This window comes from Malus sylvestris, chromosome 7, assembly GCF_916048215.2.
Source record: "Malus sylvestris chromosome 7, drMalSylv7.2, whole genome shotgun sequence".
NCBI lineage: Eukaryota > Viridiplantae > Streptophyta > Magnoliopsida > Rosales > Rosaceae > Malus > Malus sylvestris.
This window is the reverse complement of record NC_062266.1, coordinates 5,758,515-5,775,271: the sequence shown is the minus strand read 5'-3', so window position 1 is coordinate 5,775,271 and position 16,757 is coordinate 5,758,515. Positions and strand designations below refer to the sequence as shown.

The window sequence follows — 16,757 nt, the reverse complement described above, 5'->3', positions numbered from 1 at the left end:
TATGAAAAAGTTGGTAAATTAAAAGATGATTGTGGTGTACAAGGATTTCCCCTTTCAATTCTAGTTCTCACTTTCCCCAGTTTTTTTTTTTCCACGCCAGTCGTCCAATAATTATGCTTCTTTCTTCCCATAAACCCTTTTATTTGATTGTATTGAAACTGATTATGATCATACGGTCAGTTGTCTAATATTTCTATTTCTTTAGAAAAAAATAAAAAATAAAAAAAAGCTCTTCTTCTTTTTCGGAGGCTATTACAAAACTGACGTGTAAAAGAAGAAATCAAACATAACCGAGCAAAATTCATATGACCTATTTAAGAGGGACAACTGCGTACGTACGGACGTACGTACCTTCTACGGCATCAAGGATTCCACATATACGCCAAAGTTGCTACATGATTCCGTTGAGGGATACTTCAAATAATTTTGTTAAGGGACACCTTGTGATGCTCATTCTATAACTTTTTTTCAACAATCCAAACAGTCTATAATTTAGTACATCATTCATAAATTATTTTGCAAAAATATTGATAAACCTAAAACTATTAAGATATTCAATTATAGGGAAGAAAATAGACGAATACTGTTTTTCAAAGAAACACTATAACAACTTCTAGTTAATCCAACAGTTAAATGATTTTGAATTTGGTGATTTTTGTAGAATTTAATGCTCAAATAATAAATGGGACTTGGTAGTATTGTTAGTGTTGATTATTAGAGCAAGTCCACATGTAGCCCTATTAACAAAGGCAACTGGGTTAAATTGCCCTTGGCCCGGAAAGGGCCCGCTTGCCATCCACTAAGAGCACTTCCACCATTGGGTTGAGCCCCATGGACTATCCCCATTTGCAACCCAATCATCTCCCTTTCATACTCCAGCCCATTCGGGCAATTGGGCTAAGGGGGAGCCCGTGGGAAAGGGTAGGCGGCAGTCCAAGGCCCGAGTGCCTGAGGGCTATGTGATGTAAGGCTAACGTCAGCCATGCTATAAAAAAAATTTGCGTCAGGCGCGTGTATAACACGCATGCGTAGGGCGCATCACCGACAAGATTTCATGCAGTGGGGCCCGCGATTTGAATTCTAATATGTTATCGTTACTGGGTGCCATGTGGCACCCTTAAGGCCGTTGGATTTCAACGGCTATTTTTTTTAGACCGTTGGATTTCCAACATTAAAAAAAAATTCAAACCTCCCTCAACGGCTAGATGACATGGCACAATCTCAGCCGTTCGATTCCAAATCAACGGTCCACGTTTTTCGACTTTAAAAAATTTTAAAAAAAAAAGAAAAAAAATTGATATGTTACCATTATGCCACATGGCACAATCATAAGGGTTAAATTTCAAATTTTCTTTAATCCAACGATAGAAATTAATTAAGTTAATAAAAAATCCAAAAAAAAATTTAATTTTTTTTTAAAATTTGATTTGATTTTTCTATAAATATCTTATCGAAATTTATCCTCAAAGATTCTAAATAGATTGTGACATGTGGTACAACGTGATTGGTTAAAAATCTTATCAAAAATCTATCATCAACAATTCTAAAAGGTAACAAACATGGTGCGACGGAATTGGATAAAAATCTTATCGAAATCTATAACCAAAAATTGTACTTTCGGATAATGACATATGGCGTAACGAGACCAGTTAAAAATCCTATTAGAAATTACAAATAAAATTATTTTTTATTATTTTAGAAAATAAAAAAATACTAATATTTAATTGCATATTGTTATGACTATTCAGTTTAGGGATGAAGATGCAAAAGACAATTATTGTTCATTAAAGGCAATTAATATTTAGTGGAGGGGATTCAATTGTCAATTGCCTTGGGGGACCTTTCTACACTGGAAGTGCTCTAAAGATGAGGCAATTGGAGGAATGGCAGAAGCCTGTTAGACTGCCTTGCCAATTCTCGCCTGGACTTGAGCTCATAGGCAATGGCCAACGTCATCAACGATGTCAACAGCAGACGAAGGGCCCCCCACTTGCAAGCCACAGAGCCAAATGACTCTTGTATCCGTGCGCTTCAGCCGCTGAATTCCAATGGACCCTTGATTTAGACCGTTAGATTTTCAAAGGTAAAAAAAATTTGCAAAAGAATCTGCATCTACCATGTGGCGCAATCTGGGGCATCCAACGGTTTAAAAATCAACCAAGATAAATTTAATGGTAAAAAATACAAAAAAAAAAAAAAAAACTAAAAATACCCAAATTTTTTTTTCCATAAATACCTAACAATCTTCTTCATTTCCCACAGCATAACTCAATTTTTTTTCTACTACAATCTCCTATATTTGTTTTCTACTTCCCAATTCCTTTTGTTACCAAAAAAAAAAGAGTAAGAGGTCAATTAATTAGTTGATCAAGGAAGACGTTGCTTTGCTTAAGTGTTGAGTGCGTGTTACTCATGACCCCATCATGAAAATTAGATGATGGTGTAACAAATATGGACGAAGATTCATGCACAATTTGTCAAGCAAATTAAGGGCACATCTCAGATCGAGCAATTTCTATTATGTAGGCCCTCATAGGATCGGAAGCAATCTATCGAAGTGGCAATAATCTATCAAACGGGGTAATAACATTTTATTATTAAAAAATTTTAGATGTATTATGTAATTTATTATTTTATTTCACAATTCTTTTTTCAACAACTACAAGCATAAATGTGGTTCAATCTTTGATAACAACAAAAGATCATTCATAAAGCAAGAAGGTCGAAACGTTGTGAAGCATACTTTGAAATACAAAACTATTGCCATACGTTGTGAAGCATACTCCAAAGTCCAAGTTAATGAGAATAATATTATTTTAACATCTTTGGCGGGTTGTAATGCTATGCTTTTGTCTTGTTTGTAAAATAAATTATTGAAATTAGAAAATCATTTTATTTTCATAGAACAAACTTATAAAGCATACAAAATATATTTGTGAATAGTGTCATTGCCCTTCACAAAAGAGTGGACTTATACAAAGACAATTACTGTTCAGAATGAATAGTAAAAGCAAATTCACTGCCCTTACTCCCATGCCTTGCTCTTGCCCTCCTAAAACGGATGGACTCTCTCTTAGCCCAATCTAAAACTATACGAATGTTGGATTAAATGATATAGAGGATTAGGATCGTGGGACACCTATCTTTTGACACATTTTGACCTCACATGACGTGACGGGGATTATAAATATAGCTAAGACATTGTGATCTCTACTTGTTCTGCAATGTCATCCTCCTCCTGACCTTGAAAAGAAGATGACAGTGGAGAAGATCTAGAAAAAGAAGAAATGGCAGAAGAAAAAGAAGTGGAATAATAATAATTATGATGAGAAGGAGCAGCTGCAGCAGCAGAAAGAGCAAGAAGGAGATCCACAAATGCTGCCACTATAAAGCCATGATTGTTCTTCTGGTTGACCTTCAAATACCATCCCAACAGTTCCTCCAAACCCTCCCAATCTTTACTAAGCCCATGACATTCCACCATCTCCTCCATTGACCTCCTAAAATCTTTCAACGGATCCTCCGATTCCATGCTGGCTAACACCACCACGTACTTTTCCTTCAACAACGGATTCATCATCTCTCCTCCGCCGGCGCCCTTCGCCTTTTGTACCATAGAGCTCGTGTCTTCCGGCTTGAAAAACAGCCTCTCGGATCTTGCCCCTCGAACCACCACCGTATCCAAGGACTCCTCTCCGTCCTCATGATCACACTCGGTTGTTGACTGATTATCTGAGGAGGAGGATGAGTTTATGAACCAAGACTGATCAGCTCCTCCTTCCGTAATTGGATCGAAGAAGACGGAGTTGACAGTCTTGAACATGTTGTCACTGCCACTTCCGGCTCGGAAGGAAAGCGTCTTGGGGTGGTTGCAAGAGGGCCAGTACTGCCATGGCACTGCCGATGTGGCTGCTAACGTTGTTGTTTCCTTCTTTTTGAAGAGACGAGGCAACTTCATTGGAAGGATCCAATCCAAGACGTCGGTTGGAGAGCTTACAAAGTTGGTTGGTTTCGATCGGGAATCTAGGATGTTTGTTGTGAAGTTTGTGATGGCATTAATAATATTGTGATAGATCATATATAGAGCTGGCCAGTTACAACTTACGATAAGAGGAGATGAGTGATATTTTTAAAAAGGAGAGTAAATGGAAGATGGAGAGAAAATGGGGTTTTGCTGACGGTGGTGGTGGTGGTAGGGCCTTTTCATGTGTGTATTCAATTCCTCGTTTGTACAAAATTGAATGGTGTTGAATGCCTCCCCCCATCAAAACATAAAATTTTCAGTAGGGCTAGAACGCGGTTCGCTATATTAAGTGTTATAAGATAAATAGTACCGATGCGTGTTTCCAGCATACTGAAAAATCTTTACATCAAAACAGCTCAACAAAAGAATTGATTTTTTAAACACCATTTTTAGCCTTCTACACACTCCTATTTAATCATGATCATTGATTTTGTTTGATTTATTCAATCCGATGACTATAAATAAAAGGGGGTGCGAGAAGCTAAAAACAGTGTGTGACAATCACATCGTAACAAATATTCTATGGTGAATACTCTAGGATTTTTAACCGTTAAATCTTGATTTTTCTGTTTTTGATCAAAGACCTAATGGTTAAAAAGTCGGAGAATTTGATTTGATATTTCCAACTTTAATAATGCTATTCTTACCGTACCATCAATTAAAAACTTTTTAATAAACCAATAATTATTAAAAAGTTGGTAAATTAAATTATGATTGTGGTGTACAGGATTTCCCCTTTCAATTCTGCTTCCCACCTCCCCCAGTTTTTTTTCCACACCAGTCGTCCAATAATTCTGCTTCTTTCTTCCCCTAAACTCTTTTATTTGATCATATTGAAATTGATTATGATTACGATCTAACTGTCAAATAAAAAGAGCTCTTCTTCTTTTTCGGAGGCCACAATCATAATCAACTTCATAAACTCTTTTGGTTATGATTATGATTACAAAACTGACGTGTAAAAGAAGAAATCAAACATAACCAAGCAAAATTCATACGACCTATTTAAGAGGGAACGGCTGAACCCATCATATACAATTCTCCTTGCCCAACGTCTTTATGAGGAGATAGAGATTACAACCTCCTAAATAGACTACTCATTTTGTGAAACTTTTATCTTGTCTTTTCCTTTTTTCCCCCATTATCCTATTTATTAATTATTTTCACTGACGCCGAAAATGAGATTCCGAACATATAACTTCTTCAAACAAAGAAATCCCACTAGGCAAATGAATTTGTACGCGTTGCAAAACACTAGACATGAAAAAAAGAAACTCTAGCCGCTGTGAAGATTACTCACCGAGCTTCAGTTCTGTATCACTTTCAGTCGTAAAAAGACATAAAATTTCTTGTGGTGACTTGGTTCGAGCGATGCTCAAATTTAAGCACACTATCATCTTGTAAGTGGTGGACGTTCCTAATAGTTAGGGTCTTCCTCTTCAACTCATTACATTTCGTGCGTAGAAATATAACTCTTTGTATTGATTTGGATAAAATACTACTTAATATATCGCTAATTCGTTTCTCTCTCTCTCTCTTGCCGCACCTCATTCTTTGTCTCTCTAAATTTTGACCTACACAATTTTAATGTTGTCCAATGGCATGTTTGCTTCCCGAATTAAATTTGGTTAATGAAGTGGTCAATCGCAGGAGGTCAACGAAGCATGTGCATTTTAAGATGATTAAGGTGGGTAGGAAACAAATAGTTCACTGTTCATGTACAACTATTTTCCCTTCAAAACAATAAAAAAAGTCCATCATTCGGAAGACATTGCGATCCATATTCGGACAATCGCATCTTTTATTTGGATTGAGTAGAACATGAGAATTTAGATTCATGCATATCTTCAAGGAATTAAAATTACATAACTCAACCATATTAGTGATGTGTCTTATAATTTTAAGGCTTATTTTTAGCTACATCCTCCGAAACTCTATTTTGATTTTATTTTGCTTTTTATAACTTATAAGTTATTATTTTATTTCCTGAAACTTAAAATTTTTTCTACTTTGACTTGTAAGCTATCTCTTCTCTCTAAAACTTATAGGTGGCCTCATAAAATATATGTAGGACTCAACACTCATAAGACTATGCCATATGTGCAATAAATTTGATTATAAATCTCCATTATGAGTTAATATTAAAATATTAGAGAATATTAAATTTAAAAGAAATTAAAGAGATGAAAAAAATTGATTAGCATGGCTCACTCAAATTATACTCACATAAGAAATCTAAGTCAATGTGGAGCAAATTTGAATTTATAAAGATGACTTTCAACTTTCAAGAGCAAAATGGGATCAAAACTGAGTTTCAGGAGGCAAAGTGAAGTAAACTTTGAGTTTCAGAAAGTAAAGTGGTAACTTTTGAGTTACAGGGAACAAAGTGAGATTAAAATCGAATTTCAGGAGGCGTAGCTACTAAGGCTAATTTTAATGATACATACTCATGCTTAATTTGTCCATTATTTTTATTTGAGTTATTCAATCCAACGACTAAAAATAAAGAGAAGTGTGAGATAAAAAGAGTTCGAAAAATTAGCTCCGGAAGAATACGATTTGGCACACATGCTTGGATTTCCTCCTGCTTGACTTTTTCTTCTCGACGTGCCACCTTACTATTTAAAATTCATTTGAGGGCTTGGAGTTGGACACATAACATTTAAGAAAAACAACGAATTGTGTCACTTGGAAAAACCCAAACAAAACCTAATTGCCATTTCTGTTCAAAAACTTGAAAAATTCAAATAAAAAATAAGTTCTGTACAAAAGAACATTTACGCTAACAAAGAATCATGATATCAATAATGGCACTGGTTCTCATCCTGCTAAAACCATTCCAGCAATCTAAAATTTCTTCAACCTCACTGCTTTAAATGAAGCTATAGAGTCCGGACCAGCGTGCATAACGTCTGGATGTGCAGTAGCGTGCTATATCCTTTGTTAGTAACATGATTTAGAAACGGGTTCTGTCGTTTAGACCATCCTCTCCATAAATTCATCACCGTTTATTCTACTAGCAAACTCCGTATCATCATCGTCACTGATAACATCTATTTCTTCATCACTGTCCACATCTGAACTTCCATCTAAGGTATGAAATGAGCTCCAATCAGGTGGGAAGGTATTCTGCAGGGCTTCTGTAAGCTCCCCACCTGTTGTTTCAATCTTGCGTAAGCACCTCGACCAGTGAACTGCAGTTCCCATATCAACAGTCAACCCAGATTCAATCATCTCTTTACAAATGGACAGAAGACCCGAGTAGATGTAAACTTCAGCAACAGTAGCCCTTGACAGCAGAGATGTCATCAAGCAATGGTATACAGCTCTGTCCGGCTTCAACCCAGCTGACTTCATCTCTTTGAAGCATCTCAAGGCCTTCTCTGGGAGAGAAGCACGCGCCCAACCCTTTATCAACGTAGTGTAGGTTTTCACATTTGGCTTCACTCCAAACGCTTCCATTTCTTTAATTATTTTTTCAGCTCTCTGAAAGACAGAATGTAAATAAAATGAACTGCTGAACCAAATTGATAACTTTAAAATGAAAACGAGGTTAGTTTAGTTTTCTAATTCTTGTATTATAAGGCCAGGGTTATGGCCAACTGAAATCAGAAAGATGACAAATTTTTGCAGTTATGAAAAACATCATTTTCCATTGCTTTCTAATGCATAACAAGTCACGAAATCCATCTGTAGAATATAGTACTTAAATAAAAGTGCGACAAATATGAAATATATGAAATAGACATTTTATTTGTAGAAGCTCAAAATGGTGATGAAAGAATGGTCATATAAGTTATACTTCTTGAAATAAAATTATCTCCAATGACCTGAGAAAATTGTAAAATACCTGCATATCTCCAGCCTTGCAACAAGCATTTATGAAAGATGTGTAGGTGTGAATATCAGGTCGAACCGCTTCCTTTTTCATTTGCTGCATCAAGTCAGCAGCCTCCCAAACATCACCTCTTCGAGCCCATCTGCATAAAAGAAGGCAGGTTCAGAGGCAGAGAAAATAATCAATTAAAGAGAAGATTATATTGAAAAAGTAGATTCCAGTAACTTGACATAAAACATCCTACAAAACAAAGAAAAAGGCAGTAGAATAAAGACCGATGAAAGTACTAGTGTGAAGTATATCAGTGCACATTAAAAAATTTAACAAACCATACCCATCAATTAATATGTTGTAAACAAAGGTGTTCCTTGGAATGCGTTTAGCACTCATTTCTTTGGTGACCGCTAGTGCACTTTGCATTCTGCCTGCCTTGCAACATGCCTTCAGCAAAGCCTCATATGTGAACACATCAATCTCCAGGCCCTCACTCCTCAGTTTGGTAAAATACTCAAAGGCTTTGCCAGTATCACCTAAAGCTGCATAACCATGCATGATAGTTGTGTATGTGTGCTCGTCTGGATTTATGCCTGCTAGTGTCATCTCATCCAATATTTCAACAGCCTTCTGCATCTGCAACACTTGCTTTCATTTCAAATTTGAATCATAATTGCAGTGGACGGGAAATCAAATAATGCATAATCTTTTATCGTTAAAATTTGAAAGTCCCCGAGTACAGAAATTTGATATATGTGTGTGTGTGTGTAAGTATGTATGTGTGTATTATATATAATATATGATTGTATATGTATATAATATATGTATTGCATCTCAAGGATATTTACCTGCCGCTTCTCCACAAGACCAAGAACCAGAGCATTAAATGTATGCACAGTGGGAATGCACCCACTCATCCTCATCATATCGAAAATCTCGAGGGCTCTTCTCATTTCTCCAGACCTTGCAAAACCATGTATTATTGGCATAAACGTCCGTGATGTAGGTCTATGTCTCTCCCGCTGCATTTCTTTAATGGTGCGAATGGCACGGTCCATGTTTCCCATTCCACAGAAAGCTGTTATAATGTTATTGTAAAGGACTACGTCCGGCTTCAACCCATCCTTTACCAAATCTTCTACAACTGAAAATGCATTAGTCCAATCTTTTAACTTCAAAAATCCATTGATTAACATGGAGTAGGTCTTCATGTTATGCTTAATGCCAGCTGATTCCATCACTTTGCTAACTTCCAGGGCTTTAGAAACTTTTCCAATCTGAAATTCCGATACCAATCTTCAAATTAGTTGTAACTTATATACAAAATGATAACAAGTACAAACTTATAGACTTGCACCCCCAAAAATAATTGTAAATCAGAACTCAAGGAATTCAAAGAAGGAACAAATGTACAACCACTAAAGCAATGGACCCAGCAAGAAAATGACGAGGACAGCAGTAGTCAAGCAGCATTGCACCAGACAGGTTACTCTTCTCAACTCAGACTCTCACCAGCAAGTAATATGTAGCAAAGAAACTTGAAGACATAAAAATTTGGCCCAGTTCAATCATTATGAATTTTGTTCCTTAGCTTTTCTTCAGGGAATCAATGTTACCACCCTCTTAAACTTATATTAGGTGTTTTGGGTATGAATCCCAAATTGGGACCTTGCATGTGCTTATAAGTAAATGGGCTACTCCCCATATTACCAATTGATTTTATGATGAAACCCAACTTCCTTTATATAGTATCACAGCAGGCTGACCTATGTGTGAAGCCCAACAGCCACACGTTACCTGATTTGTGTTGTCCATATGATGGAACCCCAACTTCCCTTATAGTATCAGTGCAGGCTGACCTATGTGTGAAGCCCAACAGCCACACATGCCCCATGTTACCCGATTTGTGTTGTCCACGTGTTAGGCTTGAAAATTCGCCACACGTCAAGGGGCGTGTTAAGAGTATGAATCCCACATCAGGGAAAGAAGGGACCTCGCATGTGCTTATGAGTTATTGGGCTACTCCCCATATTACCAATTGGTTTCATGGTGAAACCCCAACTTCTTCATTGGGATCGTCAGGTTATCGTGAAGCAAGAACTACATTATTCATTCATTTTGATTGGTGGTCCTCAGCAGAAAGGAAGAGTACTAAAGAACATTCTAACCACTCAGTGGATATATACTTTTATGTATAAGATTGAAAATCTAACATGACAGAATGAAACAAAGAAGACTGGAAGAATAACACCATCTTGGGTTTATAAACGGAATCTGGAAGGCCTACTCTTTATTTCTTAGGTTGGCCTAGGAACTGAGTTATCAAGTAAGCTTATTCTCATAATGATATTTAAGTTTTAAAACTCCAAGTTGGCCTTATGAGGAAGCATTCCTAAGGTTCCAAAAATATAATTGCTCATAATCGACAATGTGTGTATTAACTAAATTGTGAGCCCTTAATGATAGCACAAAGGATAAACTTTGAAACAATTGGTTGTTACTTTTATGTGAAAAGGGAAAAAAGGACAGGAAAAAAAAAAGCCATACCTTAATGTAAAGATTGATCAGACATCCATAACTGATAACTGAAGGTGTAAAGCCACATTCCTATATGCCAATCAGCAAGTATTAGTATACGGAGAAGAAATATGGCAAATCTTTATGGACAATGAACAGTCACGTTATTGGATGAAGACATTATACATCCCCTATAAGAAATAGTAAAAAGTTAGGGTATTTAGGGCCTTGGAAAACCACGTCTTTAAGTTATAGGCAAGAGTTAAAAGCTTGACAGACAATCTAAGAACCCTTACAGGCAAAAAAGAAGAATAGGCTGCATCATAAGCAAACAATTCTTCAAGTTTTCTGTTTTAAATTTCCATGCATCATAAGCAAACAATTCTTAAATTTTCATTTCTCTACTAGTATATATTAATCCTATATTACATATACTTGCAACAAAGTTTTCTGTTTAAGTTTCCATAAAAAGCTCGTTTAACAAACTCCTATATTTAAATTCTCTATCACTTGTGTATTCATATACTTGGAACAAACTATTTCATATACTTAAACAAAAAAAAAACATTTGTTCTAACATTCCCCATAAAGCTCCCTTTATTAAATCACTGATTCAATACTTAGCTGGCAACTATATCTTGATTTCATACTTGTTCTTTTATCAAAAGTTTAACGTGCATAGACATCTTTCATACCCGATTAACTAATCATTAGTCTTTGTTTATAAAGAAGTCTTCTATGTTTTCAATCAAAAAGAACTTGTTTAGTCAGAATTACAGTTCATTCCTCTGTTTAACCATAAGATATTTTTTAAATTCTACGACATAGAAAAGAAATCTTGTTAAAACTTACCAGTATCATTTGATTAAAAAGAGTAATGAGACTTCTTAAATTGAACTGTTCATAAAGGAACACCAGCATAGATGAATGTATACATGCACAACTTCGGCAAGAAAAACACTTTTATTGAAGCTTGTACCTTGAGTCGTTCAAACACAATCAAACATTTATCTTCATTCCCCATAATTGTGTAGCCATCCATCATGGTATGATAAATGTCAATAGGAGCATCTATGCCTGCTTCTTCCATGTCCCTCACTAATGCCTCGGCGCGATCCATATTGCATGTTTGACTGTAATTCAAGCAAGGCAGAAATAACATAAAGTTTAAAAACAAGAATGCATTGAAAATGCATCTTACTTGCATAGTTACATCATATTAAGATGACCCCAAACAGAATTTGGGGCAACAATGATACATAACACATGATAAGCTAAGAGAAAAATCATTAATGCAAGAGAAGTTAAATCAAGAGTTATATTAACTCTCTTGTCTTTCAGATTTTAGAAAATGGGCGTAGTACTCATAATTTGTGTATGCATAATGACCGATACATATATACTGATACCAAAATGAATGGGACATAAGACAGAATTTGCAACACTCACCAATAAGCATATATAATATTCCCATAAATGATTGCATTCAAAGTTGTATGTCTCTCTTTGGCCTCCTTAAACCAGAAATCTGCAGCTCTTCCAAACAGATCAAATAGAATTAAATTAAGGACAGACAAAAGTAGCTCTGTTTCAGTATAGATGAGAAGTTAGCATTAATAAAACAATCAATCGATCACCTAGATTGTGTGTCATGACTTGAAATTTAAAATGAAGGTGGCAAATTTCTACTAGGGAAACTTGCACATATACCGCCTAGGTTCTGAGGGGGTGCACAAATACCACCCGTTTTTATTTTTTGTAGACAGTTTTACACCTAGATTACTAATAATCAAACCATACCAATGACTAAACAGATGGTCCAAACTACAGTGCACATTAATGAAATTTGCCCAAATTCTCAAACGCAAAAATTGTGAATGTACCAAAGGTATCAGTGAAACAACTTTAATTAGCACCTTATAAAACCACTATAATTACTAGGAAAATGCGCTAAACTACATATGTATATTGCTTGCTTACTCAGCATTGCCAACTTTTGCGAATCCCCCGACAATGATACTGTAAGTCACCAAACTCATTTCAATGCCCTCTTCCTTCATTTTTCTAACACATGATAATGCTTCATCCATGTCTCTGCCAACTGCATAAGCGTGAATAAGGCTGCACATAGTATAAACTTCTAACGTCAGGAAGAGGAAACCGAAAACTCTAAAGTACATACTCCTAGAGAGATTTACACTTTTTGATATGATTGGACCCTATAGTTGTAATGCAAACTAGAACAAATTTCATAATGTGATTCTTTGATCATTTGGGAGAACTTAGTCTTCCCAATTCTCACCCTCTTGTTGTGGGTTGAACTTAAAGCTTTGATTAAATAGAGCAACCAAATCCAAAACCAATTGGTATTAGGAGCAGAGACTCATGACATTATATATTGCAACGTGAGGCTTTACATTCTTGATGTGTCATATACTCTGACCAAGTTCCTTCACATGCTGTGTTACTAAAGTCAAACACGTGGACAACTCATATTCAAGTGACATGAGAGCATGTGTGGCCGGGTGGGTGTAACATGTGGGTTACCTTTTTTGATGCCATGATAGAATTAGATCACCCAGCCCTAAACCAATTGGTATCTAGTGTAAGGCAAGGCTTTACGTTCCCGGTGTGGGATACACTCTCTCAACAAACCCCTATGGGCATCCCTCTTGTAAACATTGAGAGGAACTACTATGACTACAAGGGCCAGCGGTAGTGTGATTTGAGAGTAATTTCTTTAACACATTAAACCAAAAATAAATGTGCACTGCAACTTAAATTAAGGGCATAAGCTCAAAAATATCACCAACAGATACGCTGAAATAAAGGCCATAAGTTTTTTTTTTTTCTTTCGATTACAAGGCCATGAGTTTTATCAATCTTACTCTATTGTAAATTTGTAGAAGATTCAAAACATCCCTAAACTTCTAATTTAACAAATGAAGTCTCATTAATCATCCAACAAGTCAGAATAAAATTCAGTACAAGTTGTACAACTCAACAGTCAACAAAGCCTTTATTCATAAAGGAGAGTCTGAACTATATGAATCCTCATAAATATTGAATGGGCTTTATTAAAAATTTGCATGAGAAATAGCATGAAAATTTAACAAATTAACGGTGATCTCGCATTCTCATTACAAACTTAACTCAAAGCCTCTAATAAAAGTGGGATGTCAATCACGTGAATCCTTAATAAAATTACCCGAAGTCTACTCAAGAATATCAAACATCACCAAAACCATTTTTGAAACTTTAGTTTCATATTTTCGAATTCAATACATAATCCATTAAAGTTTTTCGTTAAACTTCCTCATAACATTTGTAAGAAACAAAAGAAAAAAGAAAGAGAAGTAGAAGCAGGTGCTTGATTTCTGAAATTATAAAAGAAGACTTGCTAATACTTCCCACAAATTACAGGATCATTAACTTACCCAAAATAAAAGTTGGCCCAAAAACTATTACAGAGAGCTTAAGTTATGAATGATTTACGCGAAGTATTACCTTGTGTACACATGTGATGTTGGTTCTATTCCTCTTGCTCGCATGCTCTCAAAAGTTTCACGAGCACGATGCATGTCCCCTCGCCTTGCATAATACTTCACCATCAGGCCATATTCTCCTCTGGAAGGCTGGTGTCAAGAAGAAAAAAGACATAGGATAAACACCTGTGTCATGCACATATTACCTAAGCAACCATTCATTGACTAAGTACCACATAATGCACGGATATATGAATGTAAATAACGTGTTGTGTGATGAGTATTCGAATTAATGTTTCACCAAGTGAATTTGAAGGTGATTTTCATTATTAGCAATAGCATACAGCATAAATTCAAACAGCTATACACATCGAAACAAAATATGCCTGAAGATGTTGACATATAGTGAATGTGAAATGCATATAAACTACGAGCGTTTACCTTCTTAATTCTCTCAAAAAACCGAACAACTGCTTGCCAATTCTCAGGTTCAGTATCCATAACCTTGCGCAATGCCTTACGCGAGTTCTCCCGCTCTTTATGCCACTGAGACTGATACTCAACACTGTCGTGCCCTTCAAGCCACCGTGTCCTCTCCTCAGTTTTGTCCTTCAATCTGCTCCCATCATCCAATTTGACGGTCAGAACCCTCCCATGGAACTCCATGCCATCGAACTCCACAGCCTTTGTGGCCGACTTAGCTGCAGTCTTACCACCATAAATAACAAACCCGAAACCTGCATTTCTCTCAGTGCTTGAATGACCCTTAATCAGAATCACACTCTTTATGGGCCCAAATTGCCGGAAAAGGTCGGAAACCTCATTTTTCTTGACCCAGTTGGGCAAATTTCCCACAAAGATTTTACCCTCCTGCCGCAACTCAACTTTGGGTAGCTCCGAATTCTTTCCGGGCTCATTGTCCTTGATGGGTTTTTGGGTTTCTTCAGAAGTATCTGTTTCAGGCGGCGGAGGTGGAGAAGGAGATGGAGGTGGAGGTGGAGGTGGGGGAGAGAGCTTGCTAGTGAGCCAAAGCTTGTCAGTGAGCGGGTGTGAATTGGCGTTGGTGGTGGTGTTAATTGGTGGGGTAGGGACTTGGGCGGGATTAATGAGGTTCTTGAAGGGGTTAGAGCGGAATTTGGAGGTGGGTTTGGTGGGTGGAGAAGCGGTTTTGAGGGTTTTGGGCCGGCGAAGTTGGTTAGATGGAGGGGAGGAGCTGATGGGGCTGTCAGAATTTGGCGGCGGCGGAGGTGTTGGTTTGAGAGAGAAAGAGAGACAAGTTGTGGTGGTGGAGTGGTGTTTTTGGTTCAGGTTGAGGACGACGCCGACGGCGGAGAAGGGAGAGGTGGTGTTGGGATAGTGTGGGGTGCTGAGTGAGAATTCCATTATCCGGCCAGGGAGTAAGGACTTTGTGAGCTGGGAGTAGATGTTTCTACTTCCTAGAGGCAATATGTTTCTTTCGAGAGGGTAACTGTAGCGCTCATTTTCATTTTACAGACTGTAGATAATCCACATTAAACTTCCAAACTCTGAAAAATAGATTCAAATACGAAACTTCGGATGAAAAGTTGAATGCATTTAGTATTGAGAAAGAATTATATATTGATAGAAAGAATGACTTTGCATAGGTTTATAAGATATTACTTTTTAAATTGCCTATTGGTTTTATGATAGAACTTAAAATTTTTTATGGTATCAGAGCAGGTTGTCGAGCCTGTGAAGCTAAATGGCCACATGCGCTCCACATTGTCCACGTGTTAGGCTTGAAAATTCGCCACACGTGAGGGGTGTGTTAAGAATGAGTCCTACATTGATGGGAGGAAAGACCTTGCATGGGTTTATATAGAGGTTGGGCTATTATCGTATTGCGAATTGATTTTACAGTCGAACCTCAACTTTATTCATTAAGGTCTAGTTTGATATTAGCTTTTTTCACCAAAAACCACTTTACTTTAAAGTTAAGCGGTAAATAAGTGTTTGGTAAAATTAAAATATTATACTAATTTTAAAAGTAATGGCCTCTAAACAACAGCTTTAAAAAACAGCATATATGTTGCTTTTAAATATTATTCTGACTATGTTATTAAAAATGAAGAACTGAAGAAGGAAATTCTATAACTTTTGCAACAGAGCTATACAAACGGATTTGCGATGCCACCATCATCCTATTCCATAGTAATGGATGAAGTCCGACGACCTTATTGAGATTGATCGTACTTTTTCTGAAAGACACGTAAACCTGATCCAGTAAGGTTTCAGTCAGGTATCCTATATTTTTAGAATCCTTACAATCTAGAAAAATTAACTTGTGTGGATGCAAATTTCTTCCTCCTTGCCATTGGACAAAATTGCACCTACAAAACAAATAACACCTTAGGTCAAGGCCAAGAGCCTCACGCACTCATGATGAATGTGGGGCTTTGGCTGAAGAACCTTTGATGCCAAAGTTAGAATTTTAAGGGAAAAATGTTTGGAGAATTTAGAGAGTTTAGCAAGAGAATTGGGATTGAACTTTGAGGAGAATGATGAGGTTTAAATAGGAGAGTGGCCAGAAGAGAATTGGGATTGAACTTTGAGGAGAATGATGAGGTTTAAATAGGAGAGTGGCCAGCCTCCTTGGATGAGAGAGGATCGATCATCTAGTTTCGTTTGTGGGCTAGGTTCTTGATTTGTGTTAAATTGAGAGTTATGGAATAATTACCTAATCAATTAGCTAATTAATAAAATAATTACCTAATTGATTAACTAATCAATATAATAAAAAAAAGATTTAGGAGTTTACCTTGTGGAGAAGATTGGATGAGAATGTATGAAATAAGTTTTGAATCGTTACCTATTTTGGGCACTTTTGACTTGGTTAAGTAATGATTGCCTGCTGCTCGCACGTAGGAATCCGGGTATG

General features: G+C 36.6%; 2 protein-coding genes across 2 annotated transcripts; both read right to left on the bottom strand.

The window, feature by feature from the left end:
• Positions 1-2,870: 2,870 nt before the first annotated feature.
• Positions 2,871-4,244, bottom strand: LOC126628027 (transcription repressor OFP13-like). The gene has a single exon (XM_050297602.1). It carries the CDS (start codon positions 4,076-4,078, stop codon positions 3,194-3,196), a length of 885 nt encoding a protein of 294 aa, XP_050153559.1. The 5' UTR covers positions 4,079-4,244; the 3' UTR covers positions 2,871-3,193.
• A 2,441-nt stretch (positions 4,245-6,685) lies between these two features.
• Positions 6,686-15,373, bottom strand: LOC126629763 (pentatricopeptide repeat-containing protein At5g04810, chloroplastic). The gene is made up of 10 exons (XM_050299880.1): positions 14,300-15,373; positions 13,881-14,008; positions 12,354-12,494; positions 11,823-11,909; positions 11,353-11,506; positions 10,404-10,463; positions 8,705-9,133; positions 8,197-8,492; positions 7,875-8,004; positions 6,686-7,510 (listed from the first exon to the last, which is right to left on the bottom strand). The coding sequence occupies exons 1-10, from the start codon at positions 15,239-15,241 to the stop codon at positions 7,001-7,003; spliced, it is 2,877 nt and encodes a 958-aa protein (XP_050155837.1). The 5' UTR covers positions 15,242-15,373; the 3' UTR covers positions 6,686-7,000.
• Positions 15,374-16,757: the final 1,384 nt, after the last annotated feature.